General features: G+C 40.1%; 1 protein-coding gene across 9 annotated transcripts in view; it reads right to left on the bottom strand.

Moving 5' to 3' along the window:
* The window catches only part of CADPS2 (calcium dependent secretion activator 2), a 302,854-nt gene that overhangs the window by 162,966 nt on the left and 119,292 nt on the right, over nucleotides 1-20,596 (bottom strand). For all 9 annotated transcript variants that reach the window (XM_042815716.1, XM_042815717.1, XM_042815718.1 and 6 more), the window contains exons 4-6: nucleotides 19,375-19,455; nucleotides 14,946-15,182; nucleotides 11,120-11,241 (exon numbers count right to left, since the gene is read on the bottom strand). In XM_042815716.1, the coding sequence (XP_042671650.1) occupies nucleotides 11,120-11,241; nucleotides 14,946-15,182; nucleotides 19,375-19,455 (440 nt within the window). The remainder of the gene's footprint in view (nucleotides 1-11,119; nucleotides 11,242-14,945; nucleotides 15,183-19,374; nucleotides 19,456-20,596) is intronic.

Raw genomic sequence — 20,596 nt, 5'->3', positions numbered from 1 at the left:
CACTTTAAAGCTTCCAAACGTTGTATAAATGTCAATGCACTGTCAGCAATTTGATGAAGCAGATAGATATTGTCATCTCAGTCTAAGGATGTGGGAAAGCAAATCACAAAATAGACTGACTTATCTGAGCCTGCACAGTCTATCAGGAAACACCCAGAAATCAAATCAGAAAATTTCAGTATTCCATCTGGCATTGCACCACTTCTCTTTTGTTCTGAAGCTCCTTTTTCCCTTTCTGACACCTACTGTTCTCATCAGCTGTCCACATTATTCTGCCTCTGTTTCTGAGCTACTCCTACTCTCAATCTGCTGGCAATGCTTTCAAGCAGGCACATTAACCTGGAGAATCACACTTTATATGCTAAGTAGTTATTCAGAAATTTCAAGATCTATAAATTTTCTCTCTTCATCTGTAACAGTTTACTCCCCACTCAGCAACCTAACAGCTCACCATTAACCCTGCTCAAGCAATAGGCACCAACGGTGCTAGCAATGGCTGCACCCTGCTCAGGCTGGACTCTGGGAAGACAACACCACAAAAACCAGGGCTTAACTGAGAATGCTCCAAACAAAATACAGCTGATGAGCAGATAGAACTTCGAGTCAATCATATTAATCCACAAATAGGGGTCAGCCCTGAGCCCACTGACTGTCCTGTCCTGCAGTGGGCTACATGCCAGGAATAGGAACACCTCTCAAGGTCGCTCCTTGAGGCTGAGAAATCCTTACCCATGACAAACCCCTGGTAAGAGACTAACACCAAGCTGAAACTTTGGTAAGTTGCATCTTAGACTGACTGTGCACATAATGCTTTAGACGTAAACCATTGACCAAGTCTGAAACTAAGACCAAATCCAGCTGCACCCACACTGTTCTGAGGAGTTTAAAAAGCAAGGGAATCTGCTCTGAGCCTCAGGATTCAAGAGGAGAGTCTTCTTGACAATGTTGTGTGACCCCATCCTCTACACAGTAAGTAACTGAGTATACCTGGCCGCTGAATCTTGTTAAACTACTGACTTACTAACTACTGAGCCTTGCTAATCAGCTAATCAGTCTTATACCAATAAAAGATGTTGCTGCTTCTCTCGTGTGAATGAAGTGCATCATTCATCTGTGACAACATCTGCTCAGCAGACTTTTCTGTATTCTTAAAGTATTGGGGTGCTTGACATCCTTATGCTCGAGAATCCATGCACATACTAACACAGTGACAGGAAAGAAGAGCCTGCTTTCACTGGGGTGAAAAACAGTTACAAAAATTTGAGATATACAGAGTATTCTTAAACTGAATAGGGATTGAAAGTAAAATCTTCAAGGCTTCTTTTTTCAACATCCTCTTCCTTAACCTTTCTCTTCACCCAAAACAACAAATCGAAACCTAGTAAAAAATATCAAATCTGTTCCAGTTTGAACACTGCATCTGGTCAAATACTTAGAAATTATTTCCATCAATATAAGCAAATTTTTGAAAAGTCACTTCAGACAAAGACAGAAGAATGGCATATTCTGCAAATGTAAAAAGGGACATTTTAATAACATCAAAGCTTACAGATATCCTAAGGAACTTTTCTTCCACACAATTACCCAGAACAATTTTCAGTAATTCAGTTTTCCGGAGATGAACAGAATTTGAGGTAAAATGGAAGGTAACGTGTCCTTCCCCAGCCCTTTTTTGACAGGCATCCATCCTGCCAAGTGATGTGTTGCAAACAGACATAAACTGTCTTTGACCTCACTCTGACCCAGCCAGAGACCATCACATATGTTAGTTTGATGCTTGGACTGATCCAATGCATTTTTCTTCCGAGCAGCACTTAATTGCCTTTGGCTCAACACCAACTATTCATGGCTAAACACCTTCCAGTTTGAAGCCGGATCACACATCCATACATGCTTTGTTACAGAAACATAGAGGCTCTGTCATAGATGCAACGTTAGAGAAAAGCTTATGCCTGCCTGCAAAATATTAATCACATTTGCTGTGGATCAGTTAGGAGTGAGACTAGAAACAAACATATTACGTTCCTTAAGCAGTGACAATACTGCCATTCTCCAAGCCTTAATTGTTCGAGTGAAGGTGATAACAGCAGGACATGCAGCTTCAAGCCCCGAGGTTTCCAAAATGCACTGAAAAAATACAACATAAAATGGATCTCAGCCTTGCAAGGCATTTATTACGTTGTAAAAGGATAGAGTCATCCCCAAACAGCCACTGTATTATAGTAGTGATGTTATGCTTGAGTGGGGGTTGACAGTCTGCCAAAACCCTGGGTTTTCACAATTTTTCTCAAAAAAAAAAAAAAGAAAAAAAGAAAAAAAGAAAAAGAGAAAAAAGCTCTTAAATCCTTAGATGTTAGGGAATATGAGAAAGGGTTTGGGATGAAGAATTTGGGAGATGAAGTAATTTGCCAATTATTTTTTAAAAAAAGGAAAAGACAACCACTTATGGTATCAAGAAAGAGCTATTTCACAGAACAGCTCAGCAGCGCCACTAGGTGAAGGAACTTAATGTCACTACGTACAGAGAACCCACTGGGAAGAACTGCTGGGAAGCCCCTTTTTCCATTGACTTCTGCTTGGCTGCAGCAGGATGCAGTGCACCAAACCACAGTTTTCAAGAGTTCAAACATCATACAAGAGGAGAAATCCTGATCACTTTCAATTAGTTATTAACATGCTCAGCACACAGAAGCAGAAGAGCAACCAGGATTTAGCCAGAACAATCAAAAGACTGAAGAGAAGAAGATAAAATATATATGCCCTAGAGGCAGAAGGATTGTGTTTATTGATAACTGTTCAAATAGACTACAAATTGAAGCAAACTTTAATTACCCCCTCCCCCCCTTGTCCCAGTTTATTCTATACCACACTTGTACCAGATCTGTGAATATTCCCTTCTAACAACAGTGCTTTTCTCATGTCCCACAAGATTACAAGATAATATCTTGGGTGTTAATCACAGAATCACAGCAACATTTAGGCTGGAAGGAACCTCTGGAGGTCACCTAGTTCAAGATAAGCACAAAGCCAGTCAGATCAGGTAGCTCAAATAACTATCCAGTTGAGTTTCGTATACCTTTTAAGGCTAGAAGCCTATAGAAAATTCATATTTCTCTGTAACAAGAGAGGTGAACACCTGCTAGACTGTATAAAATAGTAATCGATACTAGAATGCAGCATACGCAATTACTTACTTTAGAAATCCCATCTTTTTTTTTTCTTGTGAATACCACACTGATCTTTATATGTGAGCTGATGAGGTATTTCCTTTATTTTAAAGGAGCAAGAAATTGATCAGGCAACAAGAACAGCTGAATAAAACTGTCATGTACATTTTCAGCTGAATCTGTATCCCTTCTGTGAAACACTTCCATCATTAATCCAGAACACAGGCTGGGATAAACGTCTATTTTCCTCTCCCATTTTTTCCTTCGCAGAACCAAGAAAGCATCAGCTAATTTTCTACTGGCAATTTTGTTTCTCCTCCTTGCAGCTAGACTCGGGACAGGCATATACAATACTTGCTTGCGGCACCCAATTTTTTACAAGGTAATTTCTTCCATCTTATTTTGAGAATTGCTCCAATCACGACAATGAAAGAAGAAAGACTTCCTGACATATGCCAAGACGAAAGATGGAATTTATCCTTCAAAGATAAGGAGAATCAGTATGTAATTTACTCCTATCTGGCTTATGAAAGCAGATGAACCTTGTTTCCTGCAAGATCTTTACCCCTTTCGCTTCCCTAAGATTCCAAAATACTTAGTAAAAGGTGATGCCCAACTTAACCAAGTGTATACTACATTATCCATGTTAACATGATTAGAAATCATGACTCTTATGTGTTAGTCTTTGAAACAATTTTAGTAGGAATACATGGAGGTTCTCTTATAGACAGCCTCATTTTCGTAAATGACACATAAAATGCATTTATGTATTAAAGAAGAAAAGTCTGGATGCCAAATATGCTGAATAATTCGACTTTATAATCTTCTGTAAAATCAGCTTGAGATTTCACTGCTATTATCTGCAATTAAAATAAAAAACTTACAGCACTAATAGTCAAAAAAACAGGTGGAATCCATCAAATAAAATACACTGTTTAAGAAGCTAAATTCTAAAGATTATTTATCCTCAGGAGGTGTAATGAAAAGCATGTGAGCAACAAGCTGAGAGCTGAGTTGAGCATGGTTAAATGAGGCACAACGGAACCACTATCTCACTATCCCTCTGTAAAAATCCCACGTGCAAAGATACTCATTTTAACCAAAAAATCACCCAGAAAAAAAACTGGAAAAAAATATTCACATCCTTAGAAGAAAAGGTTGGTTTGCCAGGAAGAGAACATTATGATTACTATCTGATGAGCAAGTGGTTGTGTTTCTGTCCCTCATTTCCTCTTATATTCAGTCTCCAGTTTTATACTCAAGACTCAAAGCAATACAAGGCGGAGACAACTGTTTCATCCTTCTTTTCCTCCAGTGCAAAAGCAAAAAGATGAATTATTACAAATACAAACAATATACAGAATGGTTACCGAACACTTAAAAGTATAATTAAAGTATTACCGATCAAAATTAATCTTATTTTTGCAGATAAATTAAACACAGATGAATAGTAGATGAAAAAATGCATGCGTTCCCTTTTTCCTCAGGTAGTGCTTTATCTGTGTCATGCAACCATGTAGTGATGATGGTCATAGACAGGATCACCTCTGTGTTTCCCTTAACCAAAAATAAAAATTATAAAGTAGCGGTGACTATGAGGAAGGAATAAAACCATCCGACGTTTGGAAGGTGGCTTTTACATTGTATAAATGTCTGTCCTTTTCCCCTTCAGTAACTTCACAAAATCACAGAATGGTTTGGGTAGGAAGGGCCCTTTTAAGATCATCTAGTTCCAACCCCCCGCTGTAGGCAGGGACACCTCCCTCTAGACCAGGTTGCTCAAAGCCCCATCCAGCCTGGCCTTGAATGCTTCTAGGGAAGGGGCATCCACAGCCTCTCTGGGCAGCCTATTCCAGTGTCTCATCACTCTCACACTAAACAATTTTTTCCTAATATCAAAGCTAAATCTACTCTCTTCCACAGAATCACAGAATCACAAGGTTGGAAACGACCTGCAAGATCATCCAGTCCAACCACCCTCCCATTCCTATCAGTGCCACAAGCTACTAAACCATCTCTCGTAGCTCCTCATCCAGGTGCCTCTTGAACACTACCAGGGACGGCGACTCCACCACCTCTCTGGGCAGCCATTCCAGTGCTGACCACCCTTTGAGAGAAAAAGTTTCTCCTAATATCCAACCTAAACCTCCTCTGGTATAACTTCTGGCCATTTCCTCGGGTCCTACTATTTGCCTGGGAGAAGAGGCCAGACCCTTTTGCACCACAACCTCCCTTCAGGAAGTTGTAGAGTGCAGTGAGGTCTCCCCTGAGCCTCCTCTTCTCCAGACTGAACAATCCCAGCTCCCTCAGCCACTCCTCATAAGACTTGTGCTCCAGACCCCTCACCAGTTTCGTTGCCCTTCTCTGGACACGCTCCAGGGCCTCAATGTCTTTCTTGTAGTGAGGGGCCCAAAACTGAACACAGTACTCGAGGTGCGGCCTCACCAGTGCTGAGTAGAGGGGGATGATCACCTCCCTGCTCCTGCTGGCCACGCTATTTCTAATGCAGGCCAGGATGCCGTTGGCCCTCTTGGCCACCTGGGCACACTGTCGGCTCATGTTTAGCCGAGCATCAACCAACACCCCCAGGTCCCTTTCCTCTTCCCAATCATCCAACCACTCATCCCCAAGCCTGTAACGCTGCCTGGGGTTGTTGTGGCCAAAGTGCAGAACCCGATACTTGGCCTTGTTAAACCTCATCCCATTCATCTCAGCCCAGCGATCCAGCTTATCTAGATCCCTCTGCAGGGCCTCCCTGCCCTCAGGCAGATCGACACAACCTCCCAACTTGGTGTCATCTGCAAACTTACTCAGGGTACACTCAATCCCTTCATCTAAGTCGTCAATGAAGACATTAAACAGGATGGGCCCCAGTACCGACCCCTGGGGGACACCACTTGTAACAGGTCTCCAGCTGGACTTCATTCCATTGACCACCACCCGTTGAGCACGGCCCTCCAGCCAGTTCCTTATCCAACGGAGGGTAAAACTGTCCAAGCTACGGGCAGCCAGTTTCCGCAGAAGGATACTGTGTGAGACCATGTCAAAGGCTTTGCTGAAGTCTAGGTAGACTACATCAACTGCCTTTCCCTCATCTACCAGTTTGGTCACCCAGTCGTAGAAGGAGATGAGGTTGGTCAAACACGACCTGCCTTTCATGAACCCGTGCTGGTTGGGCCTGATCCCGTGGACAAGCTGTGTGATCTCTCCCAGGAGGATTTGTTCCATGACCTTCCCTGGCACTGATGTCAGGCTGACAGGCCTGTAGTTCCCCGGATCCTCCTTACGGCCCTTCTTGTAGATGGGAGTCACATCAGCAAGCCTCCAATCCTCTGGAACCTCTCCAGTCGACCAGGAGCGCTGGTAGATAGCCGAGAGCGGCTTAGCGATCACCCCCGCCAACTCCCTCAGCACCCTAGGATGAAGCCCATCCGGTCCCATGGACTTGTGACTGTCCAGGTGGAGGAGGAGCTCTCTAACTGTCTCCACCTCGATCTCCAGGGAGATATGCTGCATGTCAGCCCAGATATCCAGATCAGGGCACAAAGTGCCCAGAAGATAGCTGGTCTGACTATTAAAGGCAGATGTAAAGAAGGCGTTGAGGACCTCAGCCTTCTCCTTGTCATCTGTGGTCACATTCCCTGCTGCATCAATTAAAGGACAGAGATTATCCTTGGGTTTTCTCTTGCCACTGATATATTTGTAAAAGGATTTCCCAGTTTAAAACCATTTCCCCCCATCCTGCTGCTACATCCCCTTACACGAAGCCCCTCCCCAGCTTTCCTGTAGGCCCCTCCAGGTATTGGAAGGCCACTGTAAGGTTCTCCCAGACCCTTCTCTTCTCCCGGCTGAAGAGACCCAGAATTCAGCCTGTCCCCATAGGGACATCTTAGGTCAACTCATGAAAATATCACCAACAAATTACATTAAAAAGATTCATGTTTTTTTTAAGAGTGATCATGTCATTTCAGGTAGTTCTAAGTCTTGGAAATTAAGCTTTTATTTTTCCTCTTAAAAAAAAAAAAAACAACATCGTTCTATAAAATCATACTAAATAATCTTTGATTATATGTCTGCAAGTATTGTCACACTTCAAATACTTTATGGAATTAATGTTGGTACAATACTGTATAAAAAGAAAGTGGGCAGCATTTATTTTACTCGTGCAGTCTTGACTGAGGTTCCCCGCCTCCACTGGTCAGACACTTAATCACACATTCTTCACATATTTCTAATATAGCAGCCATTTTTACAAGGTTATACAGTCAGAAATTATCATCTTGTTTGTCCTGTTTACACGATGCTTGCTGCATCAAAATTTTCTCATCGTGTCAGACAGGATCTTTTCCTTCTTCATAAACATCTGACAACAGATTAGCAACTTTAGCAGTAAAAACAACATATTCCCAACTTCTATTTTTAGACATGATTGTCCATATCCAGGAGATAACATTTCCAAGAAATGGCCCTATTTAATATTCAGAATGAGTAAAATCAATGATAAGAAAACATGCGGACACCAGACTCCACACGACTGAAAACAGCCACAACAGTAACATTTGAAGAATGAAATTAGTGCTGGATTTTACAAGACACCCCCTGTGGAGTCACTGCAACAAAATGATGCAAAGAGTCCTGGAGCTGAAGGGGGTCCTCTGAAGGCTCTGTTACTGATGTCTGCCAGAAAAGGTCACAAGCTTTGTTGGAGGGATTTTCAGCAGGGCTAAAAGGCTAGAAACAGTTGGAAGGAATGAAGAATATTTCATAGGAATTGGAAGCTGTGCAACTGCTCTGTTTGTGTAACTGTCCAAGACTTAAGCTCAGTCAAATTATATTATTTTATAGCATTTGCATGAGAACAATCATTAACTGCTCAGTAGCACACACAGAAGCAGCTTCATTCAGCTTGATAAAGATGGAGCACTTCAATACAAACTTAAATAAATACTTATCAGAGACAAAAATCATGCAGGGGTTAAAAGCACTAAGAAACCAGAAAAAAAATTCTTACTGACAAACTGAGTTTTTATTCTCTAGGACTCTTCTTGGACCTTTTCACTTCAATGACAAATATTTTTTTTCTAATTTCCTTCTTACTCTCATGGAAACATTCAAGGATTCAGAAGGATAATTAAATACATATCTAAAAAGCCATGAAGTGAAATATTCAGCATTTTGAAAGTAAATAAATCCTGAAATCAGGCTCCACTTGAATCATGCCTCTATTAATCTGCACAGTAAGGTCACTTGGTTTGCACTCCATTTTGAACCACTCATTTGAATTCCCAGTCTTCTGCTTTTCACTGAGAACCAGCACTGCACTTTGTACACTGATGCTTCACAGACAAAAAAAAAAGAAAAGAGACATAAAGGCTGCTCTCACTGCTTCTCTTTACAAATGTATCCACCAGCTTTAATACAACTCCAGAAAATGCCTGCGACAAGTGCATGATTTGGAGCTCTTGCTAGCAGTTCTCCTCGGCTAGTGAAAAATTCATTTTCCATCACTGCTTAATCTACTCGTAGTAGAGGAGCTTTGCTACCCTTTTCTAGCTGCACATTCTATATAAAATATGAAGTTATGTTCTCATTTATCTGGGGTTTGTCAGTGTAAATGTGTTACTGTTAGTGATTTGAAGAGCCACGATGAAATTCAGCTCTTCTCGATTCTCAGCTTCTTCTCACAATGAATTTTGTGTTTTCTCCTTCAGCCTCACTGATTATTTTCCTTTATATCTGAACGGTGGTACTGGAAATTATCCCAGTAAGCAATCAGCCCCAGCAGCAGGTGAAGTGGGCATGCCCTGGGGCACAGACAGCTTGGTTTTCCTGTATGAGAAGCGAGACGGTCTGTCTGTTCGTGGGCTTCTACTCATGCAGCTTTCCCTCCTGCTGCCAAGGGGCTGAGGGGAAAAGCAAGTAGCAGCAGTGCCACAACTAACATCAATAGAAGCAGAATGTCACTTTTGTTTCCACCTCTTCCAGCACCTTCACTTTGCAGAACATCCAACCCTTCATCCATCCCTTCCTCCTTCAGCAGACCCCTATCAAGAAATTGTCCTGAGTGTGGGGAGATAAAAGTAGTCAGACAACTGCTTGAAATGAAGGGTGTGTTGGACATAGTGGGAAGAAAGGTCTTAGAAGAACTGAAAACAGGCTGCAATAGGAGAGAGAAAGAAGAGACACCTTACAGTCCTCCAAAAACTGAGGGCCCCTCCCTACCTATAACAACACTTTCTAGGCTCTCTCTCACCTGTAAAATTTCCTGATAAATCTCTGCCAAGCCTTTTAGTTCCCTTTTGCCACCAACCAAAAGAGCAATACAGCTACTGCCAAGGTAGCCTGATTTGGCTGTAACAGAAAGATGAAACCATGGAATAAAAGACCTCCAATTCCATAGGCAGCTTCCTCCATCTTCTCTACTGTTTGCCCATAATTTGCTAATTTCATGCTTGTCTAATTCAATATCCTCCTCTGTTGCATCAAACTACATCTCCGTATAAGCTCAAAAACTACATCTGCCTCTATACTCTTAGGCCTACTGTTTGCCAGTCTCGTCAGCATAATGGAAAACACTATGACTCAGCACAAGAACCAGATACATGTTGGAGTTCTATCAGCTGCACCCTTTTAAATGACACAGCTTTGTAGGATATCAGAACAACAGCACCAGTAAATCTCACCTACATTCTTACAGCTCTGAACAGTTCAGGGCATCTCACAGTCCTCTACTTCCTAAGGATGCTTTTTTTTTTTCCATACAAGTCCATATGAAATTTATACACACAGCAACCCTTATATGGAATAGCCTATAGCCAGTCTTTCTTCCAATTTCTGTATTGAGCGTGAAATCTTCTAAATCAGTTTACAAACTCAGATCAGGTCCCAACCCTACCACTTTTCACACAAATGCTATAGCTGTTCTCATACTGACTCCATCTACTCCAGACCCTGGAGAAGGAGCACATGGCAGAGAAAGAGTCAAAAGAATTTTACATATTACCTCATGTCCTTGAGTTCTGCAAAGCTCATCTGAATATGCTACTATAGCAGGCTGCTGGCTTATTTGTCAGGAACATTTCCTCTGACAGTACAGCTAGGAGAAGGTCTACCGAACAAGATCTCCTCCTCCCCAAACCCCAGAAGAGGCATATACTCTGTGCTTATAATTTTGCCTGTCAGAGGTCTGTATCTGTGGTGCGAATGGAACAGAAGCTACCATCCCAACTCACTTGAAGATGTTTACTCAGATACTGTAACAACTGCAATTTTTAAATTGATTTTCGCAAGGCACACTATGGTGCCAGTAAAACCCCAGCTCACTGTCTGGAAAGGTATCTACAAAAGATTCCAAATGACATTTTAACAGAGAGAAAAGTGTCTGAAGTCAGTGTGTAGGTCAAACAAATCAACAAAAAAAACACACCTAATTTTCTTCCTCTACGCCACTCAGCTACAGATGGCATGATGCTTTCCCCTGCAAGTCAGTTTGCTGACTGCCTCCCTCAAAAATTAATTGGAAGAAGTGGATCCTATAATTTAAAATGAAATAGGCTCAGCAGGTGAGTAAGCTTTGTCAAGACTGATTACTGAGTATTGATTTTCCACCAATGGCACAAGTTATACTCCACAGAGCCTCCGCCACGCTAACCTAGAATACATAAGATCACCTTGGGCTACTGTCTTTCAAGAGGTTTGTATTTCCAGACTTTAGTCTCCAACTCCCTCACACATACATTCAATGTCATTTTCTGGACTTGATATTTACTTCACCATAAATAAATAATATGAATATTAGAATTTTTGAGAAAGAATTTAAGGTAATAACACAAAATAAACACAGCACTAGAATAAACCAGTGCTAACTTAAATTGTAAAAACCATACAAGCTATAGTTTCTGCCATGATATGAAGGAAATAGATGTTGTATGCAGTGAAGCAGAGTAGCTTACTGTGGCCTGGAAGCTTCTGCTTGGTCTGTCTGAAGCTTTTCACCCCCCTCCACTTCCATGGTGCAATAGACAATCCGATTGGGGGCGACTGACTTCAAACCTTGCACTTCCATGATAACAATCTGAAGAAAAGAAAGCAAATAGTTCATCCTTCACACTTCAGAAAGCATTACACAACATGGCTATAGTGATAGTAAGCTTCACACAGAAAAAAAACCCAAACAAAACAAAAGCAAAAAAACCCCACCCACAACCCACTGTCTGAATTCTTCAGAGACAGAGAAAAGTTTCAATGTTGCTTTTCTTTTTCCACTTTCAGCAACATAGACTATGAAGGGAGATTTTTGCTCCACTTTTACTTGGGCAAAAACTCACCCCTACCATAATTTCAGTGCTAGCACTGAATTTGAGAGAAATTGTGCTCCCTTGAATCTCACCTCTGTAACGGCAGAGAGCATCACTCTCAGCTGCTGTATTTTTTTCCCACTACCCCTTTTCCTCCCAACTCACTACCTGCACTCAGGTGCAGTGTGCATATGGGGACGCAAGGGGAGGAGATGGGAGAAAAGCCACCAATACCAGGTGAGAAATTTCCTCACCAGGGACATTCTTGGCATAGGAAACCCCATAGTTTTTCAGCTCCTCTGAACTACCCAGAAGAGCCAAATACAGTCTAACTTCAACTGCTCTGTGTCTTTTAAAAACCTTACAGTCTGTCACAGTGTGAAGCTATTGAAATTCTTACACTTCAGATGTTTCCAATTCAGAGAAAATCTGAAAATGCTTGCATTTCCCTGCTTGCTTTAGAAAAGCTGCTTTTCTTTTCAGGCCCATCTGAGCCAACAGAACTGCAAAAAACTTTGTCCATTTAATCAGCAGAGAAGCTGTCCTCAGCTAAACTATATACAAAATCAAAAACAAAACAAACAAACACCTTAAAGGTGACAAAAGTGATGACTACTTTTGGTCTCAGTAGAAGCAATTGATTTCCTAGGTCAGCAAGCAACTACTAAAATGTCTGACTATCAAACCATTTGCAATTTGTCAGTTCACTTCACCTCAATTAAGGCGAGCCAAGGCAGATTTCACTCTCTGCTGTAGAATCCTTTGTGCTTTAAAAGTCCCCAAATCTTAGTAATTGTTAGATACCTGGCAAAATTGCTGTGAGGTGACAGACTGATCATTTAGAACATTCTTACATTACCCATAAATCATCACCACTGCCTATTATGCTTCATAAATAATAACAGCAGTTCGGGGGCAATGATGTAATTATCTCTGTTCTTCTCCATCTTTAGTGGTTCAGGAATTCAAACAGTTACACAAGTGATCAGTGATCACTGCCAGACTGCACTAGAGATCCCTCTGGCTACTGCTGCCTCTACAGTCCTTCCACACATCAAACATTTATCCTTGTTGAATGCAGACTTCACATTTGTTCATTTTTTTATGTTGATCCTTGTTTTCCTCAAGTTCAATTGCACAGCACATTTGTCTTTGCTAGCACTTCTGGATTCTAGGAATGGAAGAGAACCCTGCATTTCATTAGAATGGGACCTGTCATTAGCTGATTAACTAGCTCATTAGCTGATGAATAGCTTTCTAAATTTTGCTTATGTATTCCTTAAACTGTTCAACAGCTGAAGAACACAGGCAATTAAATCTTCTGATATTTTATTTATGATACAAATTTCTGCAGATAAGCTCTTTGATGAAATACCCAACTGGCAGGAATAGTGTCTTTTACCTTTGAGCACAAGCTCCATCCCCACAAGCACATATAAATGTTGTTTAAATGTTCTGCTGCTCTGTCTTAACAGTGCAATGCAGGGGCAGATGAACACTCCACACAGTCCTGCTGTCTACTGACATGTAAGTGTGGTTTTGTACTAATGTTCTCACACTATTTATTTCCTCTTCATTTATGTACCTGTGCTGCAGCTTTCAGTGGGGATTTGGCTGATTACTTTACTTATTGAAGTACAAAATTATGCATGTATCCTTTTTTTTTTTTTTTTTTCCCCAGAAATAATGGCTTCTGTCTCCAAGGAAATGCAGTCAAGTTTTGTTGTTTGCCTATTTTGATTTGCATAAAAGAGAGCAGATCTCCCATGTTTCAGCCTAAATGGATATCAGCTCAGCTCTTTCTTTGCACCCTTTTTACCTGTTAGATTTGTCTTCCCAAGAATAAGACATTAGCTCATACTTTGCAGGCAAGAAACTTGACTTACGTGGTTAACAACATGCTTAAAACAAAAATTTCCCCTATTGAAAACTGCTATCTGTGGAATGATACTAATTCTTTGCTGCCTTGCCCAAAATGAACTGGAGAGACACCTTGAGAACCTTGGTGTATTGAAGAAACAGCCAAAAAAACCTGGAGTTCAGCAAACCCAACAGTCTGCATTTCTGGTGTGCAGCACAGTAAAGAAACCCACACTGCTACAGGTAATGAGTTCATTGGAAATTACATTTACTGTCGTTTTTCATTTTAGGATTGTTTCTATCCTTTGCTGTTTTCTTTACAAATATCACGTCACTTTTACTTAATACTTCTATCTAAAAGTCCACAGAAAGCTCTTCTTCTTTCTATAACCCTTACCAAGTAAACTTGCTTGAAGATTAAAATACATACATATTATTGAAAAGCTTTTTCAGGTACTTTTGAGGTGCTTCCATGTTATTGCTGTTGATGGCATCACTCCATGCTCTGCATTCCACTTGGGAGAGGCACAGCATGCAATGGAGCTGCACAGCATTCAGCCCTAAGACTGTTTTACATGCCTGACCAACTAATAATTTATGGCGTGTGGAATGATGGATAGATGTTACTACTCTTCAAAACCTTACTTTTGTCTTCTACATTATTAGTCAGTAATATCAAAATGGCAAACAACAGGATAAGTAATTTATCTTCTGTACTTAAATGAAGACCTCAGTCTTTTTGGACATGGCAATGAAAATTAGATCTGAATTCTAAACCTTACATGAAAAAAAGGTATTTGTTTGTAAAAATACAATGTTTAAGAAACATAGCTACTTTTTATTTGCTTTAAATGATTTAATAATTGAAATACTTATTCCTTAATATTATCCATTATCTTCAACAAACTGAAGTCATTTCAAATGCATAACACTTAAATGTGGCATCTTCTGTCAGACAAATATGCAATATGCACTCTGGAAAACATTTTGATTCTATTGTTATCAAGAAACAGAGATCAGCATTTCCTGATGTTCACATGTTCAGAACGGGACCTGATAAATGATGCTCTCATCATTACATTTAAGTAACTGTGTGTATTTGTGGCTTCAGCTCCATATGGATTGAGATTGCATTTCTGCAGAGCACACTTCCAGCACAACCTTAGTAAAGATGAGCTAGTTTCTCGAAGAAAATGAAGAAATTCATAAGCATCAGCCTGCTATGACCAACACACACACACACAAAAATACGCTTTTGGTTTTCTCTGTAAATGCTTTCAGTAAGAAAACATCTTGTTTGTAAACTTCTGTGAATGAGGTTGTGATAACAAGTGTTCTGTTATTTGGTACCTAATGTAGTGGAATTCATCTAAAGATACAGTTATGTGAGAGATTCAGCTTCCCACATTGCTGCATGGAACCAAATGCAGCTACTGCTGCAAGAGGAAAGTGCATCATACATTTGCACTCTAACTCTTATTATCAGAGACAATTCATAATCTAGCACTGTAGTGTAAAATGTCTAGCAAGAATTAGCAATAAAAAATACCAAGAAAACAGGCATTCTAGATATTCCAGTAATTTAAACTGCCAACACATGTTCTGTGAAATATGTGATTACCTCTAATGTGAAGGAGAGGACCACATCAGACTTTGAGAGCTGAACTTCATTTTCATCTCCAATGTCCAAGAATGCAGAATTTTGTGATCGCTTTAACTTCTGCAGTTTAAATTCTGGCCCACCTTTAGACACTGGAAGACTTTCCAAATTTGCCATCAGCAAATTCACTGAAGACCGTAACTCTTCTATGTACATGTTCTCCATTTCTCTTGTTATGAACTTGGGGAATTTTCTTTCCTTGGAAGATACATTTTAAACATTACAGAGGAAAAAAATCATGCCACATTCCAGATCATACTCATTTACTAATTTGCTCTCATTTTTAGATATTGAATAAAAATAGAAGTCTGAATTCTTAACTACTTCTATCATTTTAAAACAGTAATGGGAAGGCGAGTCATGTCTAATACACACAGTAAATTTGACAAGAAGAAATGTAACTTGAATTGAGATTTCCATCATATTCCTCAAACATAGTAGACAAAACACATCAAAAATAGAATGGGACATTTGTAAAAAAGAAACCTCTTGCCCTCCAGAATCCTTTAGCCTTAAATCCAGGTTGCATGTGGGAGCCCACGAATGTATATTATTCTAAAACATAAGCTTTATACATAAATGAGAAACAAACATCACTCCCCAGTTGTTGCCTGTCAAGGTAAGCACCTTGCTCTTAAAACCCACTTTTACCATTAGCTGTTAGGAGAAATGTCTTAAAGCATTTTACGTCAAAACTTTTACAGTAGATTTTGTTTCACTAACAAAGATCAGGCAAGCAAACTGTGACCCAAAGCTCCTGCAGCAAATCTCCCAGTCTGGTTCGTTATCACATTACAGAGTCAGTATTTTAAAAATTGAAATGGAAAAAAAAAAGATAAAAGAGTATTTTGTAGTTAGAGCATAACAAATTAAGGTAAGGTTCAGCATATTCTAGTCGCAGAATCATGGAATCATAGAATGGCCTGGGTTGAAAAGGACCACAAAGATCATGTAGTTTCAACCCCCTGCTATGTGCAGGGTCACCAACCAGCAGACCAGGCTGCTCAGAGCCACATCCAGCCTGGCCTTGAATGCCTCCAGGGATGGGGCATCCACAGCCTCCTTGGGCAGCCTGTTCCAGTGCATCACCACCTTCTGTGTGAAAAACTTCCCCTTAGTGTCTAACCTAAACCTCCCCTGTCTCAGTTTAAGACCATTTCCTCTTGTCTTATCACTATCCACCCTTGTAAACAGACATATCCTCTCCTGTTTATATGTGGCCCTCTCAAAAACAAACAAACAAAAAAAAACCCACCTAAAACCAAAATCAAACTGTACCTTATCCTGTGAGGATCATTCAAATAACACAGTGCCAACAGAGAAGAAGGACAAGACTTAACTTGTTAAAAGATCTTTTCTCTTTGTAAGATTATTTCTCCACTCCAGTGTAAAAGTTCAGGAAGCTTCTTACAGCACATCTTCCTGCAGATTTTTTTATGACTATGATCTTTTGTAACTTAAAGCTGCAATAACTGAAGACAGGCAGCACCACCAGAACATACACCAATGTCTTTATTTCTGTAGAACTTGAATGCTTGTAGCTACTTCTGTCTCTCACAAAACACAGGCGAGAATCCTCCATAAAGACATTGATAGCTATGAATCACCCCACACCTTTAATTTTCTTTTTGAAGAGAGTGAAATTGTAACAAATGGCTATAGCACATAATATTTATACTAATTTAGAGACCAAAGAAGAATAGCATGTGATTTTTGGTTGTTATCTGTCTCTCTCTCTGGTCCTTTGTTGGAATGTATGAGAAATATGTCCTGAAATAAAGACCCTGGGGAGGCAATGGACACAAAAACCTTATTGGTCTGTCTGTATTTGGACAGAGTGCTAACATGGATTTTCAGCATGCAGTTCTCAGGCAGAAAAGACACTGGATAACCTCTGCATAGAATCACGTAAAAGTTTGTCTTAGAAAAGAATTCCACTAGTTACAAAAGGTAGAAAATCCCATTGCATCGTACATACTTTGATTTCAAGTAAATTAAATTTAATCATGTGAAGAAACAGCCAGACAAATGGATGCATAGATTTCCTGTTGATTTTATGCTACTGAGGATCAATGCTGTTTCTGAGGTTTTCACATCCTTTAGGTAGGTTGAATGATCTTTTCTGCTAAAATAAACTTATGGCATATAATTAACAACTTATATCTTAAAATCAGTAAGTAATCTTGTACAGGAACCATGAACAAGACCTTATTAAAAGAGAAAACTGCATGCAGAAATTTTCCTTTAGCTGTGCTGCTCTTCTGAAACTGTAGCATAATAATTCTCTTCCAAGCAGGTAATCACTGAAAACCATTTTTTTCACCAACAGAAACGCTTGAATACACAATCAAGTATCAATTTTTTTTTTTTTTGCCTCATTTTTGAGAAAGGTCATAGCTGTTTTGCAGCATTTGACTGCTTAGGTTTAGGTGATCTTATTAATTCTTACAGCTGCTAGAATTAGGATCAAGCAGCTACAACCAACTCTGAATCTCCTGCAAAAAATAATTTTTATATACATATATACACATACATACAGTTTAAGTAATTTTTAAAAACATATGTGATAATTCTGACTTGGATATACCATGTAAGAATGGAGTTCCTTATTCTGTACAAACTGTGCAATTGGCATTGTAGAAACCATGAGAATTTTCAAAACAAAATCTTTCCATAAAGAAAACCACTGATTGAAAGCCACTGGTACGCAGTCTGTGTACGTACATTAGCTAGGATATGAAAATGTATATGGCTTAAATCATGCTCATAATTTTCATCTGTATTAAAATTATTTCAATACTTTTATGCTTTCTAATTTCAAAGGAAGTTTATGTCTCCAGATTCTTATTTATGAAATTTATTGACCTAAATAACCATTTATTTTTCATTTCAAATAAACAAGCAAACCTTAGCTCGGAAAGCAAATGGGATCCTGGGCTCCATCAGAAGAGGGGTGGCCAGCAGGGACAGGGAGGTGATTGTCCCCCTCTACTCTGCTCTTGTGAGGCCCCATCTGGAGTACTGTGTCCAGGTCTGGAGTCCCCAGCTCAAGTAAGACAGGAAGATGTTGGAGATGTGGCCCAGAGGAGGGCCACAAAGATGATCAGGAGACTGGAGCACCTCCCCCCTATGAAGACAGGCTGAGGGAGCTGGGCTTGTTCAGCCTGGAGAAAAGAAGGCTGTGGGGTGACCTCATTGCAGCATTTCAGTACCTAAAGGGAGCCTACAAACAGGAGGGGAATCAGGAGTGGATAACTGCAGGACAAGGGGAAATGGTTTGAAGTTGAGGGAGGGAAGATTTAGGTTGGCTGTCGGGGGAAGTTCTTTACAGAGAGAGTGGTGAGGTGCTGGAACAGGCTGCCCAGAGAGGTTGTGGATGCCCTGTCCCTGGAGGTGTTCAAGGCCAGGTTGGATGGGGTCCTGGGCAGCCTGGTCTAGTATTAAATGGGGAGGTTGGTGGCCCTGCCTGTGGCAGGGGGGTTGGAGATCTTTGATATCCCTTCCAGACTGGGCCATTCTTTGATTCTGTGATTCTGTGAAGGCTTTAAAATTGTACTGTGTAAATACAATATACTGTTCTCTGCACGTACATGCGATAATACACAATATTTTTTTACTGTTGGAGCTACAGGCAAAAAGGACACAGAACAAACACAGCATTAGCAGACATCTTTGATTATAATCCAAGGCTTCACTGAAGACTGAAGAGAACTGAGATTGGTAGTCTTTCTTCGAAAAAGCCTCTAAGAGGATATGGCCAGGGACAGTAACAATCCTACCTGTGGTATTTAAGATAGAAGGGCATAATCTTGCTCATGGAAACAAAATACAAGCTATATGACAGAAAAAAACAATTCTGGCTTTCTAAAACTTACAATAATTTATAAATTACCCTATTATCACTAATTTGACCTACAAGCTTCACTCATAGTTTTGCTACTTCCAGTGCATTCCAAACTTTGACTTCCACTGGAAATGTAAACTATAATTTATATGCTTAAAATTATATTACATACAGCATGTAGTAAGACATAAACATGTTTATACCGTCAGGGTTGCACAATGCATTTTGTATATAAAATATAATCTAGTTCAGTTACAAAATACATACTCCCAAAAGTGCAGATAATATACCCTTTCTTTCACCCCTGGCCTTGCTGATGAAGGAATGGAAGGATTACACAGAATACAACCTTTGAAAACAACTTTTACTTCCTCCCTACCCCTACTGACATACATTCTCCACAGAAGAAAGAAATGCATCTGCCAGGCATTCTGGTCAGCTTCAGAATGAGAAACTGGAAACACAAACTATGTATCAGCCCACTCACATCACCATCTCACTCACTCTCTGAAGGTATGTTTCTGGTGTACAAAAGCAGATGCTTACCCTTGCCATTTGTTCGGCCAGCTGCAGACGTCCATCTAGTTCACGTCTGATCTGGGCTGCTTGCTCATCTGCATTATCCAGCTTAGATGTGGAAGAAAAATAAATGACATTAACTGTAAGAAACATGCACTTTGTAGTGAGTAATGTAGTTAAAAACAAAACAGAAATTATTTGCATATTTTGTGTCTTAAAATCAGTGAAACACTAAGCAAATATATGGCTTTGAGTCTTACGAAGATGAAGAAAATGTAACAGCCACCCACTATCCACAGCAGTCCTGGACTCTGAAGGGCAGTTAGTATTCCCTTGACTTTTATATACGTAAGCTGAGCAGAAGGAGCTTTCCTTGTGAAAACAGCAGTTGACAACATTTCTTCATGAAGCAGAAAATTGGACTGACAGAGCAGCTTAGAAAATTTGGAAGGAAAATCACTCTTTGGTGCCATGAAATCCTCTGGAATCGGGTGTAGGGAAAGAAAACTGCAGCTATACCTTCTAAGTATATTATTTCATTCACAGAACTCTATAATATTGGGCAACTGCCCAGATCAAGGCATAGCCAGTTTTTGTCAATTTTATTAGATGGAGGAAATAGTCATGACTGAATCTCTGGCATAAGTCAGGAACATAAAGCAGAAAGACACATCTCTTCCCCACAACAGAATCACTGGTCACAACAGAAAAGAGCTTTCCAAATCATTTTTCACCAGTTTAATTGCCAGGTGTTGGTGAAGTGTGGCTTCACCTCGATGGATTGGTCTGCACAGCTGAGCTGGCTGAGAGGCAGAAGCATCTGCAAAATGCAAGGCACAACTTGCCCTCTTACTGAACATGTGCCTACCATAGACAAAATCAGATTTCTAGCAGGGGCTCTCTCCTTCTAGGGCTATTTGCAGGCACCATGTCAGTGCTGATACATCCCAGCACATTTAGCATGCATCTAAGATCTAAGGATATCACTTGCTCTTCTCTGAAAAACAATCTTAAATTGATTAGTGAAGGAAACTGGCAAAAACTGGTTCACTAATTAAATAAGAACTTCACCTAGCAAACTCACAATGAATTTCCTAAATGATTCATTCCATTAAACTAAGCTTTTTAAAATAAGACCACTATTTAATGCACCAGGCCAAGTACATAACGCCATTTTTTTTGCAACTCTCCTCTGCTAAATTCAGTAGATCTCAGAACCAAGGCCTTGTTGAAAATTAAGTACTTTCTT

The sequence above is a fragment of the Centrocercus urophasianus genome, unplaced genomic scaffold (genome assembly GCF_019232065.1).
Source record: "Centrocercus urophasianus isolate 14NV4802_14NV808 unplaced genomic scaffold, USGS_Curo_1.0 seq_15, whole genome shotgun sequence".
NCBI classification, from domain to species: Eukaryota; Metazoa; Chordata; class Aves; order Galliformes; family Phasianidae; genus Centrocercus; species Centrocercus urophasianus.
Note: the sequence above shows the minus strand (reverse complement) of the source record. Positions and strands in the feature narration are given on the sequence as shown.